Here is a 14,659-nt window from a genome sequence, read left to right as displayed (position 1 = left end):
TGATCTATGGAACAATAACTATAAAATTGTGAACTATGCAACAATATAGGAAAGAAAAAAGATTTCTTTCATCATACAGGCACTAGAAATTTCATAGATATAAAAGCAGAGCAGAGTTATGAAGAAATAGAGACAAATGTAAAAAGTTACATGAAAAAAGTTATTTTGAGCAATGATAGTACAGGTTTGCTTTCAGGTATTGTTGGATTAAACTTCCCACCTGCAAATAGTCAGGATTGGTGGGCATTGTAACCCAACAATTTCTGGAAGGCAACTCATTTATGATTTAGAAATTTTATTTTAATAGTTTTTCCAATCTTATTTATTGTTTTTTGTTATATGCCTTAATAATAATTTTAAATATTGTTCAATTCCTTACTTGCATGCATCCTAATCATAACAATGGAATAAATCTCATTATGTTCACTTTTCCCCATCTGAGTATAAATAGGATTCCTTCTTCCCTTCCTTCCTGCTTGATTAACAGAAGTTAACAGAGGTCAACAGAAGCAGGGGTTTCTTCCCATGGAGGTAGATATCGGATTATATCCTTAAACTAGTTTTCTATGTATATACTCAATGCAGACTAGGTTAGGTGGGCAGACAGGCTAGGAGCTGTAAAATAAAAAGATAAAACATGAACATATAACTAACGCAATGAAGTCCAATAAAACTATAAAAAGCTGCAGTATTATCACAATTCAACATGACTGGTAATAGCAACATCAAGCTGGCCAGTCTATACTTATGTTTGCCCACCACACTCCTCTTAAAGGTTACATATTTCTCTTGCCTAGTGAAGCTTACCATATTTGTTTAATACTACCAGCTCCCCTCCAACACAGACAAAAAGCACATTTGAAGAGATGTGCTTATACAAATATATTAATATTCCTTTCTTTCTAGAATACATTTCATTATCTCCATAACACTTTTGCTCCATGCACCTCCATTATTTTTATTTGAATTCTAAGAGTTTTATTGAGAAGAAATCCCATGGATTTCAATTTAATTTCCGGGGGGAGAGAGGGAGGGAGATAAAAGTCTAATTGATACTCTCTCCTTATAGTACCTTAACCTACCTTAATCGTAATATGTACATTCATTGCTCTTTGGCCTTGATGTTACATTGACAATAATGCTGGTGTTTAAATTCACTGACAAATGGAAGCATTAGTGACCCATACTTGGAAGGTACATAAATGACACTCTTACTGCCATGCAGATTTTCTGTTGAGATGTGATGTTAATAATAAAGAATGGAGATGAAATATAGGAGTAGGGTGTAGGAAATGAACCAGAACTGAGTTCTCAAAGAAGTAAAGTCTTTTAGGAGCCTAAAAACAGAAAGAGCCCTGCTGGATGTGGTCCAGCATTCTATTCACACATTGGTCTATCTGATATCTGGACTATTTTGGAAAGGAGGGTGAAGTGTAATTTTAATAATAATAACTAAATAAAAATAGGAAGCAGGCCCAGAGACAGAATCTAAATACAAGAGCATTTACTCCATTTTATCAGTACAGTAAATGTTGTTCAGAGAGCCACTGCCTTCAATTGTGAAAACAGAGTCTAGTTATCATTCTCAGTTCACACTAATAGCAATATCAGAATATGTTTCATTCCTTTCATTTTTTTGTTTTCTTTTAAATCAAGGATTGTACCTAGTTTTGTCTTGTTCACCTAAGTCTCTGATCACGCTGAAATTTATAGTAAGGGTGAAAGCAATTGTCACTGGCACTCTTTTGCCTCTGCAGCCCCTGTTCCATTCAACCTCTACTCCAAAGGGCTCAGAGTCTCCACAGCATATCATGGCAGGTTGCCAGAGAAAGGATGGATTTACAGAGTTCCCTTCCCTCTGCCCATCTTCACAAAAACCTCTGCCGAATCAAAGAACATTGTGTGAGTTGAAGGACAGAATTAGAGACAATCCAATATGTTTATTTGTTCCTGGGGGAAATAAACCAAGATAACAGCATGAGACGCTACGTTGCATGCCCTCCAACATTTCTCCAATGAAAATAGGAGAATGGAATTATCATTCCATAATGATAATTTTACTATTTATACCCCACACATCTTAGTGGGTTGCCCCAGCCACTCTGGGCAGCTTTCAACATATATAAAAATGTAATAAAACATTTTTTTAAAAAAAAAACACAAAACACACCTCTCTATACAGAATTGCCTTTAGACGGCTTGGGAATCAAATAACTCCATACCCCCCCCCAATATTTCTCCAATGAAAATATGGAAGTCCTAAGGAAAAGTGGGACATTCCGGGATCAAATCAGAAAACTGAGCGGATTCTTTAAATCAGGGATGTCCCTGGAAAACAGGGACACTTGGAGGGTCTGACATTGACATTCCCAGGGTATAGTACCCCTCTCTTCTGGAGATTCAATAATTGTAAAAAATGGGAACCAGCCAAGAAGATCCCTTCAGCTCCACCTTCATCCAAGCACAGTACAGGTAGTCTCATTGAAATAAATTAGACTTAAGTTGTCCCACTGATTCCATAGCTACCTTCTTCTGGATCCAACCCATAGTGTGTTTAATTCCTATTGTGTTTGGTCTTAAGCAGATAAGCTGAAAAGTACTGAATAATATGACCTACTTGTATACCGTTCATACCACATGAATGCAGAAGAGAATGATAAAAAAAAACTTCTATATTTACTCCTATCTTCTATATGATGGCTTTATTAGTTGTTAGAAAATCCCCAGGCTCCAATTAACTTTGCACGTCTTACTATGAAATGGACTCAGCAGAAATTACCACTCCCTTAAAAAAAACAAAAAACTTACAGGATAATGGAAGGTTAAAATGGACAACATTTAAAGAGATTTTTAGGGCCATATTATAATACAGATCTGGAGAAACAGAGTTGGGTGGGCAAAGGCACCCATAACTGCCAGGAGCAGGGGTCAACAAGGTTTATCTTGCCTGAGCCTAATCGGTTCTGCGGAGATCCCTCCACGGGCTGGATCTCGAGCGTGTGTGTGCCTGTGATTTTTGGTGTCTGCATGTGCGCAGACGCGATTTCCGGCACCACAGAAGTGTGTTCCCGCACTGCACTGCACTGGTTTAGCGCAGCACGAGAGCAGACGGCTCGGTTCAGGGGTGGCTCATGGGCCGGTCAAACGACCTCTATGAGCTGCTTCTGGCCCATGGGTTTTAGGTTTCTGAGTTAGGAAATGTTAGAAATTATTACATGGCAGAATTTAGATTATGTTTGGAGTATGAAAGGGAAGGTGTCAGACTAAACCAAAAAAAATCGCCTGGGAAGAAGGGCCATCAAGGTGTAATTACTGGACAATGGCCAGCCATTCACCTTCTGCCTGAGCTCTGGCTAAATAGCAGAATTGGGAGGGGACAGTTACAGGAGGCATGATGTCACACAGGAAAAATGTGCCCTTTTGGAAAAATAAAAGAGGTCTAGATAAGTGGGGTGAGTAAATAGAGGTTGGAGAAAAAGAGGGAGGACTCGACAAGCTGTTTTGAAGACCGAACCGTCTTGGTGAACTGGCTGAAGGCAGGTTGGGAGAGAGGCATGGAGATGCCTGGGAATCCAATTCTGGGCTACAGTGAAGGAAAGCCTCCTCCTGAGATGTAATGTTGTAAATTCTCCCCAAGCCCATGTGTAAATATTTGTAAAATAAACCATATTTCTTAAAGACCTTCGTCTCTACTATGTCTTGATTTCCCAGACACAACCCTGGGTGAGCACATGGAACCCCCTAGAATCTTGCTACCATTTAGCAGAGATTGGGGGTGGGGTGGCACACAAACTTTAACACGCGCACACACACACACACACACACACACATCTAGATGTGAGTGTCACAGGCAGGCTTATGGGGTTGACACAAGGATCAGATATCTCCCAATGAGCCAAACTCAAACAGGCTTTTTTTTTAAAAAAAAATGCAGTATTTATTTGAAAATTCACGTATTTGCAGGGGGAAGGAACTTTGAATAGAAAATACTTCTTATGCAAAGGGAAGAAAATGCACCTTTTAAAAACAGGGAATGCTTTTCTTTCCAAAGGAGGCTTGCAAAGCTTCTTGTGCAGTACTTCCTAAGCACCAATAGTCAGCTGGGTGTCAGTTATGTGAGAAGCACAGTGCAAGAGGCCTTAGTAGACACCACAAATCAACTAGGATTGCCATATTTCAAAAAGTAAAAACCAAGACACCCCGAAAGACAGCCCTACAACCAACCTATCAGCAGTGCCTGCAAATGCATTTTTGTCCAAGTCCCACCTATAGCTGCCCCTCAGCTGATGTCACATATGACTTCACATGCAAGACAGCTGGATGTAGCTTGAATAAATAGGATGAATGAAATGGCCTTACAAATAGGAAGCCCTAGCCTTCCAGATTAGGTCCTCAGGTTGATAGTTCTCCTTTTTTGCTGTAGAGAGTTGCTGGAATTGGAAGTGGGGCCTAGGTTCTGGAAAAGCTAGGTGCCAAACTGCAGCAGGTGTGGTCATGTTGAGTTAGTAACCACAGAAGGCCATGCTCCTATTACTGACATTAGCCAGGGCCACCCCAGAGGCAACATTCAGTTTTATAGTCTCAAAGATCAATGCTGAATATTGGAAGAATTTGAACTTTGTGAATTTCAATATGAGAAGACTCCATTCACCCTTCCCAAATTAATGAATCAGGTGGATTTTGTACTTCTCCCAACTTTGTGACAGTGTTCTCAGTTCATGTAAAATGTGTAAATGCATTATCAAATGTTCATTTTAAATTATATTTAGAAAAATACATTTTGTGAGAAAAATACATTTTTGAATGCTAAACTTAACATTTTGACATGGATTTATTTATATATATATATGCATCATCACACTTTAATGCAGAATTAAATTAACATTTGCAATGGTGATACAGACTAGAAATATACTGATCCAACCACCCCTCGTTACACATCCCTACTGTGTCTGAACAAAGCTCTGAAACCAGAGCATAGAGTTCCAGGTAATTAATATAGTCATAGTCAATTTATTTATAAACCACATATTCTACAAATACATCTGTACTTGAAGCAGTTTCCAAAAATATCTAAATATTGGAACACATTTTGTTGCTGGCATCCTTCTGTCTCAGGAGACAATGGAAAATACATATGCTGTAGAGACTAATATGGGAGACATGTTTCGTTGTAGCTGGGGTAGAGGAAGAGCACATTTACAAAACATAATAATACCTCATGGCACAAAATAATAATGATGACGATAATTAATATTAAATAAAAATAACAGTTCATTTAACATACATGAAAATTTAAGAGTGCAAAGTTCAACAAGTCAAGTAGTTTCACATCCAAATACACCATCAAAACTGGTGGCATCAGTGCTGAGTAACCTCCTACCTTTCATTTATGCCTGATCCTCAAAGTCCAGAAAGTAACTTCAGACTTAATCTGGAAATGGATCCCTTCTAAAGACTCTTATGGCTAGAGTATGGGAAAAAGCAAGCAGAAACAGCCATTCACTGATGAAAAACACAGTTTCTTTTCCCTCACATGGTTCTAGATTAAGGTAGGTAGAGAGAGAGAGCCAAGCAGTAGAAGCAAAGACCCAATGAAATCCATGAACTCGATAAAGCTGATGTCAATGCAGGTGAGGTGTAGCAAAGGGGCACTGTCACAGAAGTAGTGATTAACGACATTAGTTCCACAGTAAGGCAACCTCACTTTCAGGACTGTTGACAAGAACAAAGACAAGAACCCACCGATCCAAGAGCCAATCAGCATACTGACACAAACTTTCCCAGTCATGAGAGTGGGGTACCTAAGTGGGTAGCAGATGGCCATGTAGCAGTCAAAGGACATCGCAGCAAAAAGGATGAACTCTGTAGAACCCATGAAGAAGTAGAAGTATGACTGAGCAAAACACAAAATATAGTCATGGGTTTGGGGGGAAAGGAATAAGAAATAACTTAATATTCCCCACTGTTTTGTTGGCAATTGATCTGAATATAACATGCATTAGACAGGTGGGGTTTGTGTGTGTTTCTTTGCTTTTTTATCATTCTGAATAATTTTATGTCATCAGAAAACATGACCACCTCACTGGACATTCCTCCTTCCAGGTTATTAATGAACAAGTTTTAAAGCATATGTCCCAGTATAGATCCTTGGAAAATCTCACTTCATACATCCTTTCAAGATAGCCTCTCTTTATCCCATGACTGCTAAGTATTCTCAGAAGTCTTTGGTCAAAGACTGTATCAAAAGGTTTTTGAATGTTCAGCTATGCAATGCGGACTATATCACTCCTGTCCACATTTTATTGATGCTCTCAATTACCTCTAAATTGTCACTTAGACAAATATGCATAAAAGTTCAACCTATTAAAAGACTTCTCATAAAAGTCTTCTCATAAAAGTCTTCTCCTGTATGCATGCATACAATTTTCAGAAGCCAATGGTGTCTAAAGTAACATTTTAGCCATAATAAGTGAACAAGATAATTAATATTAGTGTTCATTGAACCATCCTCTACCTCAGAGCCCAGGAATTTAAGAATCCACTAGCCTTGATTAATTTAGCATATCCTTCCTTGTTTCTACATTATTGCAGGCCCTGGACATTATAAAGCACGAGATGCTTTATAATGAAATTCATGTTTGGACTATAAGCAATTTAATGCATATTTTAAAATACAGTACCATTGATGAACACTGTTCCAATACATTTCTATTATGTCTTGGTCAATACATTCCTTCCCAAAGCTCTCATTAATGCCTCTTTGACTTCCTTGTTCCTGAAACTATATATAATGGGATTTAGCATAGGATTGATTACTGCATAAAATACAGAAATCAGTTTATCATTCTCAGGGGAGTAAAACGATTTTGGCCTCATGTACATGAAAATTCCTGTGCCATAATAGATGGTCACTACTGTTAGATGGGAAGAGCATGTGGAAAAAGCTTTGTGTCTACCACTAGTAGTACGGATTCTGATGATAGCAGCAATGATGTAGCCGTAGGACACCAGAACCAGGATAAAGGGCAGCATTAATGTGCCTGTACCCCCTATCAACATCAGAAGTTCCACTAAAGAGGTATCAGTACAGATCATGTGCAGCAGGACGGGGAGCTCACAGAAAATATGATTAATAACATAGGGTCCACAAAGAGGGGGCAAGAATATGGAGAGGGAAACTACAGAGACTAGAAAGCTGATGGTCCAAGATGCTGCTGCAGTCTTCACACAAACACGGTAGCTCATTATTGTGGTGTAACGTAAGGGATGACACACTGCTGCATAGCGGTCAAATGCCATCACTGCTAGAAGGAGACATTCTGCGGCTCCCATAAGCAGGGAAATATGGGTTTGCAGCATGCACAAGTGATACGATATAGTTTTCTTGGTGGATATTAGGTTGGCCAACATTTTGGGGACTACAGCAGTGGTATAGCAAAGGTTCAGAAATGCCAAGTGTTGAAGGAAAAAATACATGGGTGTATGCAGATGGGGATCTGCTGTGGCCAAGCAAATTATACTAATGTTCCCAAGAAGGGTTGCAGCATATAGAAAGAAGAAGATTGCAAAGAGTAAAGGTTCCATTTCTGGATGATTAGAAAAACCCAAAAGTATGATTTCCGAAACTTCTGTATCATTTGTTGGTCTCATAATGCCCCATCAATTCCAACTATTGGGAAGGGGGAACCTGGGAGAAGAGCAGACAAAACTACCTTTTAGAACGTGAGAATATAGATGTATCATAATATATCCTAAACCTAAATCCTGCATCTAAAGTATCATTCATTAAATGCAATATAAACTTTATGCAATATTGTTCCATAACTTCTTTAGGCATATCTCCATCAGATTGTAAAGTCAAGTTGTAGTTTTCAGTTTTATGCTGTTTTGCATATTCTATGCCTGGCAAAGATCAGTAAGGTTGTTTTCCTCGTGATGTAACTTCTTGTTTATGAAAAAATTATAAAATTGTGATCTATGCAACAATTACTATATAATATGAGGGGGAGCAGTTCTTTGATCATACAGGTACTAGAAATTTAGCAGATATAAAAGCAGAGCAGAGCTGGGAAGAAATAGAGACAAATTAAAAAAAATACATTTTTAAAAACCAAGTTATTTTGAGCAACGATAGTACAGGTTGGCTTTCAGGGATTGTTGGATTAAACTTCCCACCAGCAAATAGGCAGGATTGGTGGGCATTGTAGCCCAACAATATCTGGAAGGCAACTCATTTATGATTTAGAAATTTTATTTTAATAGTTTTTCTAATCTTATTTATTGTTTTTTGTTATACGCATTAATAATAATTTTAAATATTGTTCTATTCCTTACTTGCATGCATCCTAATAACAATAGAAATAAATCTCATTATGTTCACTTTTCCCCATCTGAGTATAAATAGGATTCCTTCTTCCCTCCCTCCCTCCTTGATTAACAGAAGTTAACAGAGGTCAACAGAAGCAGGGGTTTCTTCCCATGGAGGTAGATATCAGATTATATCCTTAAACTAGTTTTCTTTGCATATACTCAATGCAGACTAGGTTAGGTGGGTGATTGGGCAGACAGGCTGGGAGCTGTAAAATAAAATGATAAAAAATGAACATATAACTAACCCAATGAAGTCCAATAAATCTACAAAAATCTGCAGTATTATCACAATTCAACATGACTGGTAAAAGCAGCATCAAGCTGGCCAATCTATGCTTATGTTTGCCCACCACACTTGTCTTAAAGTTTACATGTTTCTCTTGCCTAGCAAAGCTTACCATATTTGTTTAAAACTACAAGCTCCTCTCCAACACAGACAAAAAGCACATTTGAAGAGATGTGCTTATACCAATATATTAATATTCCTTTCTTCTTGGATACATTCCATTATCTCCATGCAACTTTTGCTCCATTCACTTGTAACCTCAATTTTTATTATTTTTTAATTCTAAGAGTTTTATTGAGAAGAAATCCCATGGATTTCAATGTAATTTCCAGGAGTTAGGGGAGGGGAGGGAAGAGAAGAGAAGAGAAGAGAAGAGAGAAAGGGCTAATTGAAACACTCTCCTTATAATACCTTAACCTACCTTAATCCTAATATGTACATCAATTGCTCATTACCCATGTTACATTGACAATAATGCTGGTGTTTAAATTCACTGACAAATGGAAGCATTGTGACCCGTACTTGGAAGGTACATAAATGACACTCTTACTGCCATGCATATTTTCTATTGAGATGTGATGTTAATAATAAAGAATGGAGATGAAATATAGGAGTAGGGTGTAGGAAATGAACCAGAACTGAGTTCTCAAACAAGCAGTCTTTTAAGAGCATAAAAAATGAAAGAGCCCTCCTGAATCAGACTTAAAAACATAATAAAACATTTAAAAAACACTTTTCTATAAAGGATTAGCTTCAGATGGATTGGGAGTTGAATAACTCCATACCCTGCAACATTTCTCCAATGAAAATAGATACATCCTAAAGAAAAGTGGGACATTCCGGGATTGAATCAGAAACCAAAGCGGCTTCTCTAAATCAAGGATGTCCCTGGAAAATAGGGACACTTGGAGGGTCTGACATTTACATTCCCAGAGTACAGTTCCCCTCTCTTCTGGAGATTCAATAGTTGTAAAAAAATGGTAACCAGCCAGGAAGATTCCTTCAGTTCCACCTACCTCCAAGCACAGTACAGGTAGTCTCATTGAAATACATTAGACATAAGATGTCCCATTGATTCCATAAGTACCTTCTTCTGGAACCAACTCATAGTGTGTTTAATTCCTATTGTGTTTGGCCTTAAGGAGATAAGCTGAATAGTATGATCAAGTATGAATAAGTATGAACTTGTATACAGTTCATGCTACATGAATGCAGAACAGGATAATTAAAAAAAAACCTTACATATTTACTTTTATCTTCTATATGATGGCTTCATTAGCAGTTAGAAAATCTCAAGGCTCCAATTAACTTTGCACGTCTTACTTTCTACTATGAACCCCCACCAAAAAAAAAATAATATTTTTTTTACAGGATTATGGGACATTAAAATGGTCAACCTTTAAAGAGATTTCTAGGGCCATATTATATTGTTACAGATCTGGAGAAGCAGACTTGGGGAGCAAAGGATCCCATAACTGCTAGAGTTAGGGAATGTTAGAAATCAGTATATGGCAGAATTTAGTTAATGTCTGGAGTATGAAAGGGAAGGTGCCAGACTAAACAAAAAATAAATAAATCACATGGGAATAAGTGTCATTAAGGTATAATTACTGGACAATGACCATCCATTGACCTTCTGCCTGAGCTCTGGCTAAATAGAAGAGTTGGGAGGGGACGGTTACAGGAGGCATGATGTCACACAGGAAAAATGTGCCCTTTTGGAAAAATAAAAGAGGTCTAGATAAGTGGGGTGAGTAAATAGAGGTTGGAGAAAAAGAGGGAGGACCCCACAAGCTGCTGGGAAGACAAAAACCATCTTGGTGGGATGGCTGAGGACAGGTTGCCTCTAGTATTGACATTAGGCAGGGCTACCCCAGAGGCAACATTCAGTTTTATAGTCTCAAAGCTCAATGCTGAATGTTGGAAGAATTTGAACTTTGTGAATTTCAATATGAGAAGACTCCATTCACCCTTCCCAAATTAATGAATCAGGTGGATTTTGTACTTCTCCCAACATTGTGACAGTGTTCTCAGTTCATGTAAAATGTGTAAATGCATTACCAAATGTTCATTTTAAATTATATTTAGAAAAATACATTTTGTGAGAAAAATACATTTTTGAATGCTAAACTTAACATTTTGACATGGATTTATTTATATATGTATGCATCATCACACTTTAATGCAGAATTAAATTAATATTTGCAATGGTGATACAGACTAGAAATATACTGATCCAACCACCCCTCGTTACACATCCCTACTGTGTCTGAACAAAGCTCTGAAACCAGAGCATAGACTTACAGGTAATTAATATAGTCATAGTCAATTTATTTATAAACCACATATTCTACAAATACATCTGTGCTTGAAGCAGTTTACAAAAATATCTAAATATCGGAACACATTTTGTTGCTGGCATCCTTCTGTCTCAGGAGACAATGGAAAAATACATATGCTGTAGAGACTAATATGGGAGAGACATGTTTCGCTGTAGCTGGGGTAGAGGAAGAGCACATTTACAAAACATAATAATACCTCATGACACAAAATAATAATGATGATGATAATTAATATTAAATAAAAATAACCTCCTACCTTTTATTTACGCCTGATCCTCAAAGTCCAGAAAGTAACTTCAGAGTTCATCTGGAAATGGATCCCTTATAAAGACTCTTATGGCTAGAGTATGGGAAAAAGCAAGCAGAAACAGCCATTCACTGATGAAAAACACAGTTTCTTTTCCCTCACATGGTTCTAGATTAAGGTAGGTAGAGAGAGAGAGCCAAGCAGTAGAAGCAAAGACCCAATGAAATCCATGAACTCGATAAAGCTGATGTCAATGCAGGTGAGGTGTAGCAAAGGGGCACTGTCACAGAAGTAGTGATTAACGACTTTAGTTCCACAGTAAGGCAACCTCACTTTCAGCACTGTTGACAAGAACACAGACAAGAACCCACCAATCCAAGAGCCAATCAGCATACTGACACAAACTTTCCCAGTCATGAGAGTGGGGTACCTAAGTGGGTAGCAGATGGCCATGTAGCGGTCAAAGGACATCGCAGCAAAAAGGATGAACTCTGTAGAACCCATGAAGAAGTAGAAGTATGACTGAGCAAAACACAAAATATAGTCATGGGTTTGGGGGGAAAGGAATAAGAAATAACTTAATATTCCCCACTGTTTTGTTGGCAATTAATCTGAATATAACATGCATTAGACAGGTGGGGTTTGTGTGTGTTTCTTTGCTTTTTTATCATTCTGAATAATTTGATGTCATCAGAAAACATGACCACCTCACTGGACATTCCTCCTTCCAGGTTATTAATGAACAAGATTTAAAGCATATGTCCCAGTATAGATCCTTGGAAAATCACACTTCATACATCCTTTCAAGATAGCCTCTCTTTATCCCATGACTGCTAAGGAGCAGGAGTCTCAGGAGTCTTTGGTCAAAAATTGGAACAAAAGGTTTTTGAATGTTCAGCTATGCAATGCAGACTATATCACTCTGTCCACATTTTATTGATGCTCTCAATTACCTCTAAATTGTCACTTAGACAAATATGCATAAAAGTTCAACTTATTAAAAGCCTTCTCATAAAAGTCTTCTCCCGTATGCATGAATACAATTTTCAAAAGCCAATGGCGTCTAAAGTAACATTTTAGCCATAATAAGTGAACCAGATAATTAATATTAGTGTTCATTGAATCATCCTCTACCTCATAGCCCAGGAATTTAAGAATCCACTAGCCTTGATTAATTTAGCATATCCTTCCTTGTTTCTACATTATTGCAGGCCCTGGACATTATAAAGCACGAGATGCTTTATAATGAAATTCTTGTTTGGACTATGAGCAATTTAATGCATACTTTAAAATATAGTACCATTGATGAACACTGTTCCAATACATTTCTATTATGTCTTGGTCAATACATTCCTTCCCAAAGCTCTCATTAATGCCTCTTTGACTTCCTTGTTCCTGAAACTATATATAATGGGATTTAGCATAGGATTGATTACTGCATAAAATACAGAAATCATTTTATCATTCTCAGGGGAGTAAAATGATTTTGGCCTCATGTACATGAACATTCCTGTGCCATAATAGATGGTCACTACTGTTAGATGGGAAGAGCATGTGGAAAAAGCTTTGTGTCTACCACTAGTGGTACGGATTCTGATGATAGCAGCAATGATGTAGCTGTAGGACACCAGAACCAGGATAAAGGGCAGCATTAAAGTGCCTGCACCCCCTATCAACATCAGAAGTTCCACTAAAGTGGTATCAGTACAGATCACGCGCAGCAGAACGGGAAGCTCACAGAAAATATGATTAATAACATAGGGTCCACAAAGAGGGGGCAAAGATAAGTAGAGTGGAACCACAGAGACTAGAAAGCTGATGGTCCAAGATGCTGCTGCAGTCTTCACACAAACACAGTAGCTCATTATTGTGGTGTAACGCAAGGGATAACACACTGCTACATAGCGGTCAAATGCCATCACTGCTAGAAGGAGACATTCTGCTGCTCCCATAAAGAGGGAGATATAGGTTTGCAGCATGCACAGATGATACGATATAGTTTTCTTGCTGGATATCAGGTTGGCCAACATTTTGGGGACCACAGCAGTGGTGTAGCAAAGGTTCAGAAATGCCAAGTGTTGAAGGAAAAAATACATGGGAGTATGCAGATGGGGATCTGCTGTGGCCAAGCAAATTATACTAATGTTCCCAAGAAGGGTTGCAGCATATAGAAAGAAGAAGATTGCAAAGAGTAAAGGTTCCATTTCTGGATGATTAGAAAAACCCAAAAGCATGAATTCCCAAACTTCTGTTTCATTTGTTAGTCTCATAATGCCCCATCGATTCCAATTATTGGGAGGGGGGAACCTGGAAGAAGAGCAGACAAAACTACCTTTTAGAATGTGAGAATATAGGTGTATCATCATATATCCTAAACCGAAATCCTACATCTAAACTATCATTCATCAAACGCAAATACAATTTATGCAATATTCTTCTATAACTTCACTAGGCATATCTCCATTATTTTGTCAAGTCAAGTTTTAGTTTTCAGTTTTATGCTCTTTTTGCATATGCTGTCTGGACACGATCAGTAAGATTATTTTCCTCCTGATGTAATTTATTGTTTATGATAAAATTATAAAATTGTGATCTATGGAACAATAACTATAAAATTGTGATCTATGGAACAAAAACTATAAAATTGTGATCTATGGAGCAATAACTATAAAATAGTGAATTGTGGTTCGAGGACCCGATCCCCGCATAGTGGAATGAAAACACAAGGACACGTGATATAAGGTTAATGGGCAATAAAAGGCCACAACTTTATTGATTACAGCAAGTGAAAAGGTATTGGCTTAGGCATTGGATTACGTCATCTGACTCCACCCACTCGGAGAGGGGTGAGTCTAAAACAGGGGGGTTTATTCACCAGTAGGTGGAGCCTGTTGATGCTAATCCAACTATAAGCTCTCCCCTGATGTCAACGAGGGTCGTGCCATGGCATCCCGCCACGCAGGCATCGGACAGAATACACGACCGCCGGATTCCTTTAGCGGAATACCCAAAATTGAAGGCGTAGGCGATGGCCACACCTAGCCCTTCCACACACCACAACACATTATTCCAATGCCTAACCGCCGCCCGAGCCCAAAAGGCTCGCCGCCAGTACCCTCACAGCTGTAACCAATCCCTGATGCTGCTGCTGATGCAACTTAACCAAATGTCATTCCCTTTGTCTGAAAGATGAACCCCATCATTCTGGTACAAGGCCTGGTCGCCAATCCGGATACAGTCATGAGAAATGACTCAGCCATTCATAAAACGCACCCATTGGGCTATTGCACAATTTAAGAGTTTCCTGGATTTTTTAATGGCCATACAGTTCTGCGCACCGCGCCAAACAATTCTCCTCAGGAAGGAGGACCAGAACACCGTTGTTCCGGGACACAAGTCAGTAATCTTATC

At 38.4% G+C, this 14,659-nt stretch overlaps 2 protein-coding genes across 2 annotated transcripts; both read right to left on the bottom strand.

Moving 5' to 3' along the window:
- Window positions 1-6,714: 6,714 nt before the first annotated feature.
- LOC310663395 (olfactory receptor 5A2-like) lies at window positions 6,715-7,653 on the bottom strand (the record flags this gene model as incomplete). The annotated part of the gene is made up of 1 exon (XM_083411214.1): window positions 6,715-7,653. The coding sequence occupies one exon, from the start codon at window positions 7,651-7,653 to the stop codon at window positions 6,715-6,717; it is 939 nt and encodes a 312-aa protein (XP_083267340.1).
- A 4,926-nt stretch (window positions 7,654-12,579) lies between these two features.
- On the bottom strand, window positions 12,580-13,518 carry LOC310663394 (olfactory receptor 2G3-like; the record flags this gene model as incomplete). The annotated part of the gene is made up of 1 exon (XM_083411213.1): window positions 12,580-13,518. One exon carries the CDS (start codon window positions 13,516-13,518, stop codon window positions 12,580-12,582), a length of 939 nt encoding a protein of 312 aa, XP_083267339.1.
- Between the last annotated feature and the right edge of the window lie 1,141 nt (window positions 13,519-14,659).

Source organism: Podarcis tiliguerta (genome assembly GCF_965153285.1).
Source record: "Podarcis tiliguerta genome assembly, chromosome: 13".
Classification (NCBI taxonomy): domain Eukaryota; kingdom Metazoa; phylum Chordata; class Lepidosauria; order Squamata; family Lacertidae; genus Podarcis; species Podarcis tiliguerta.
Note: the sequence above shows the minus strand (reverse complement) of the source record. Positions and strands in the feature narration are given on the sequence as shown.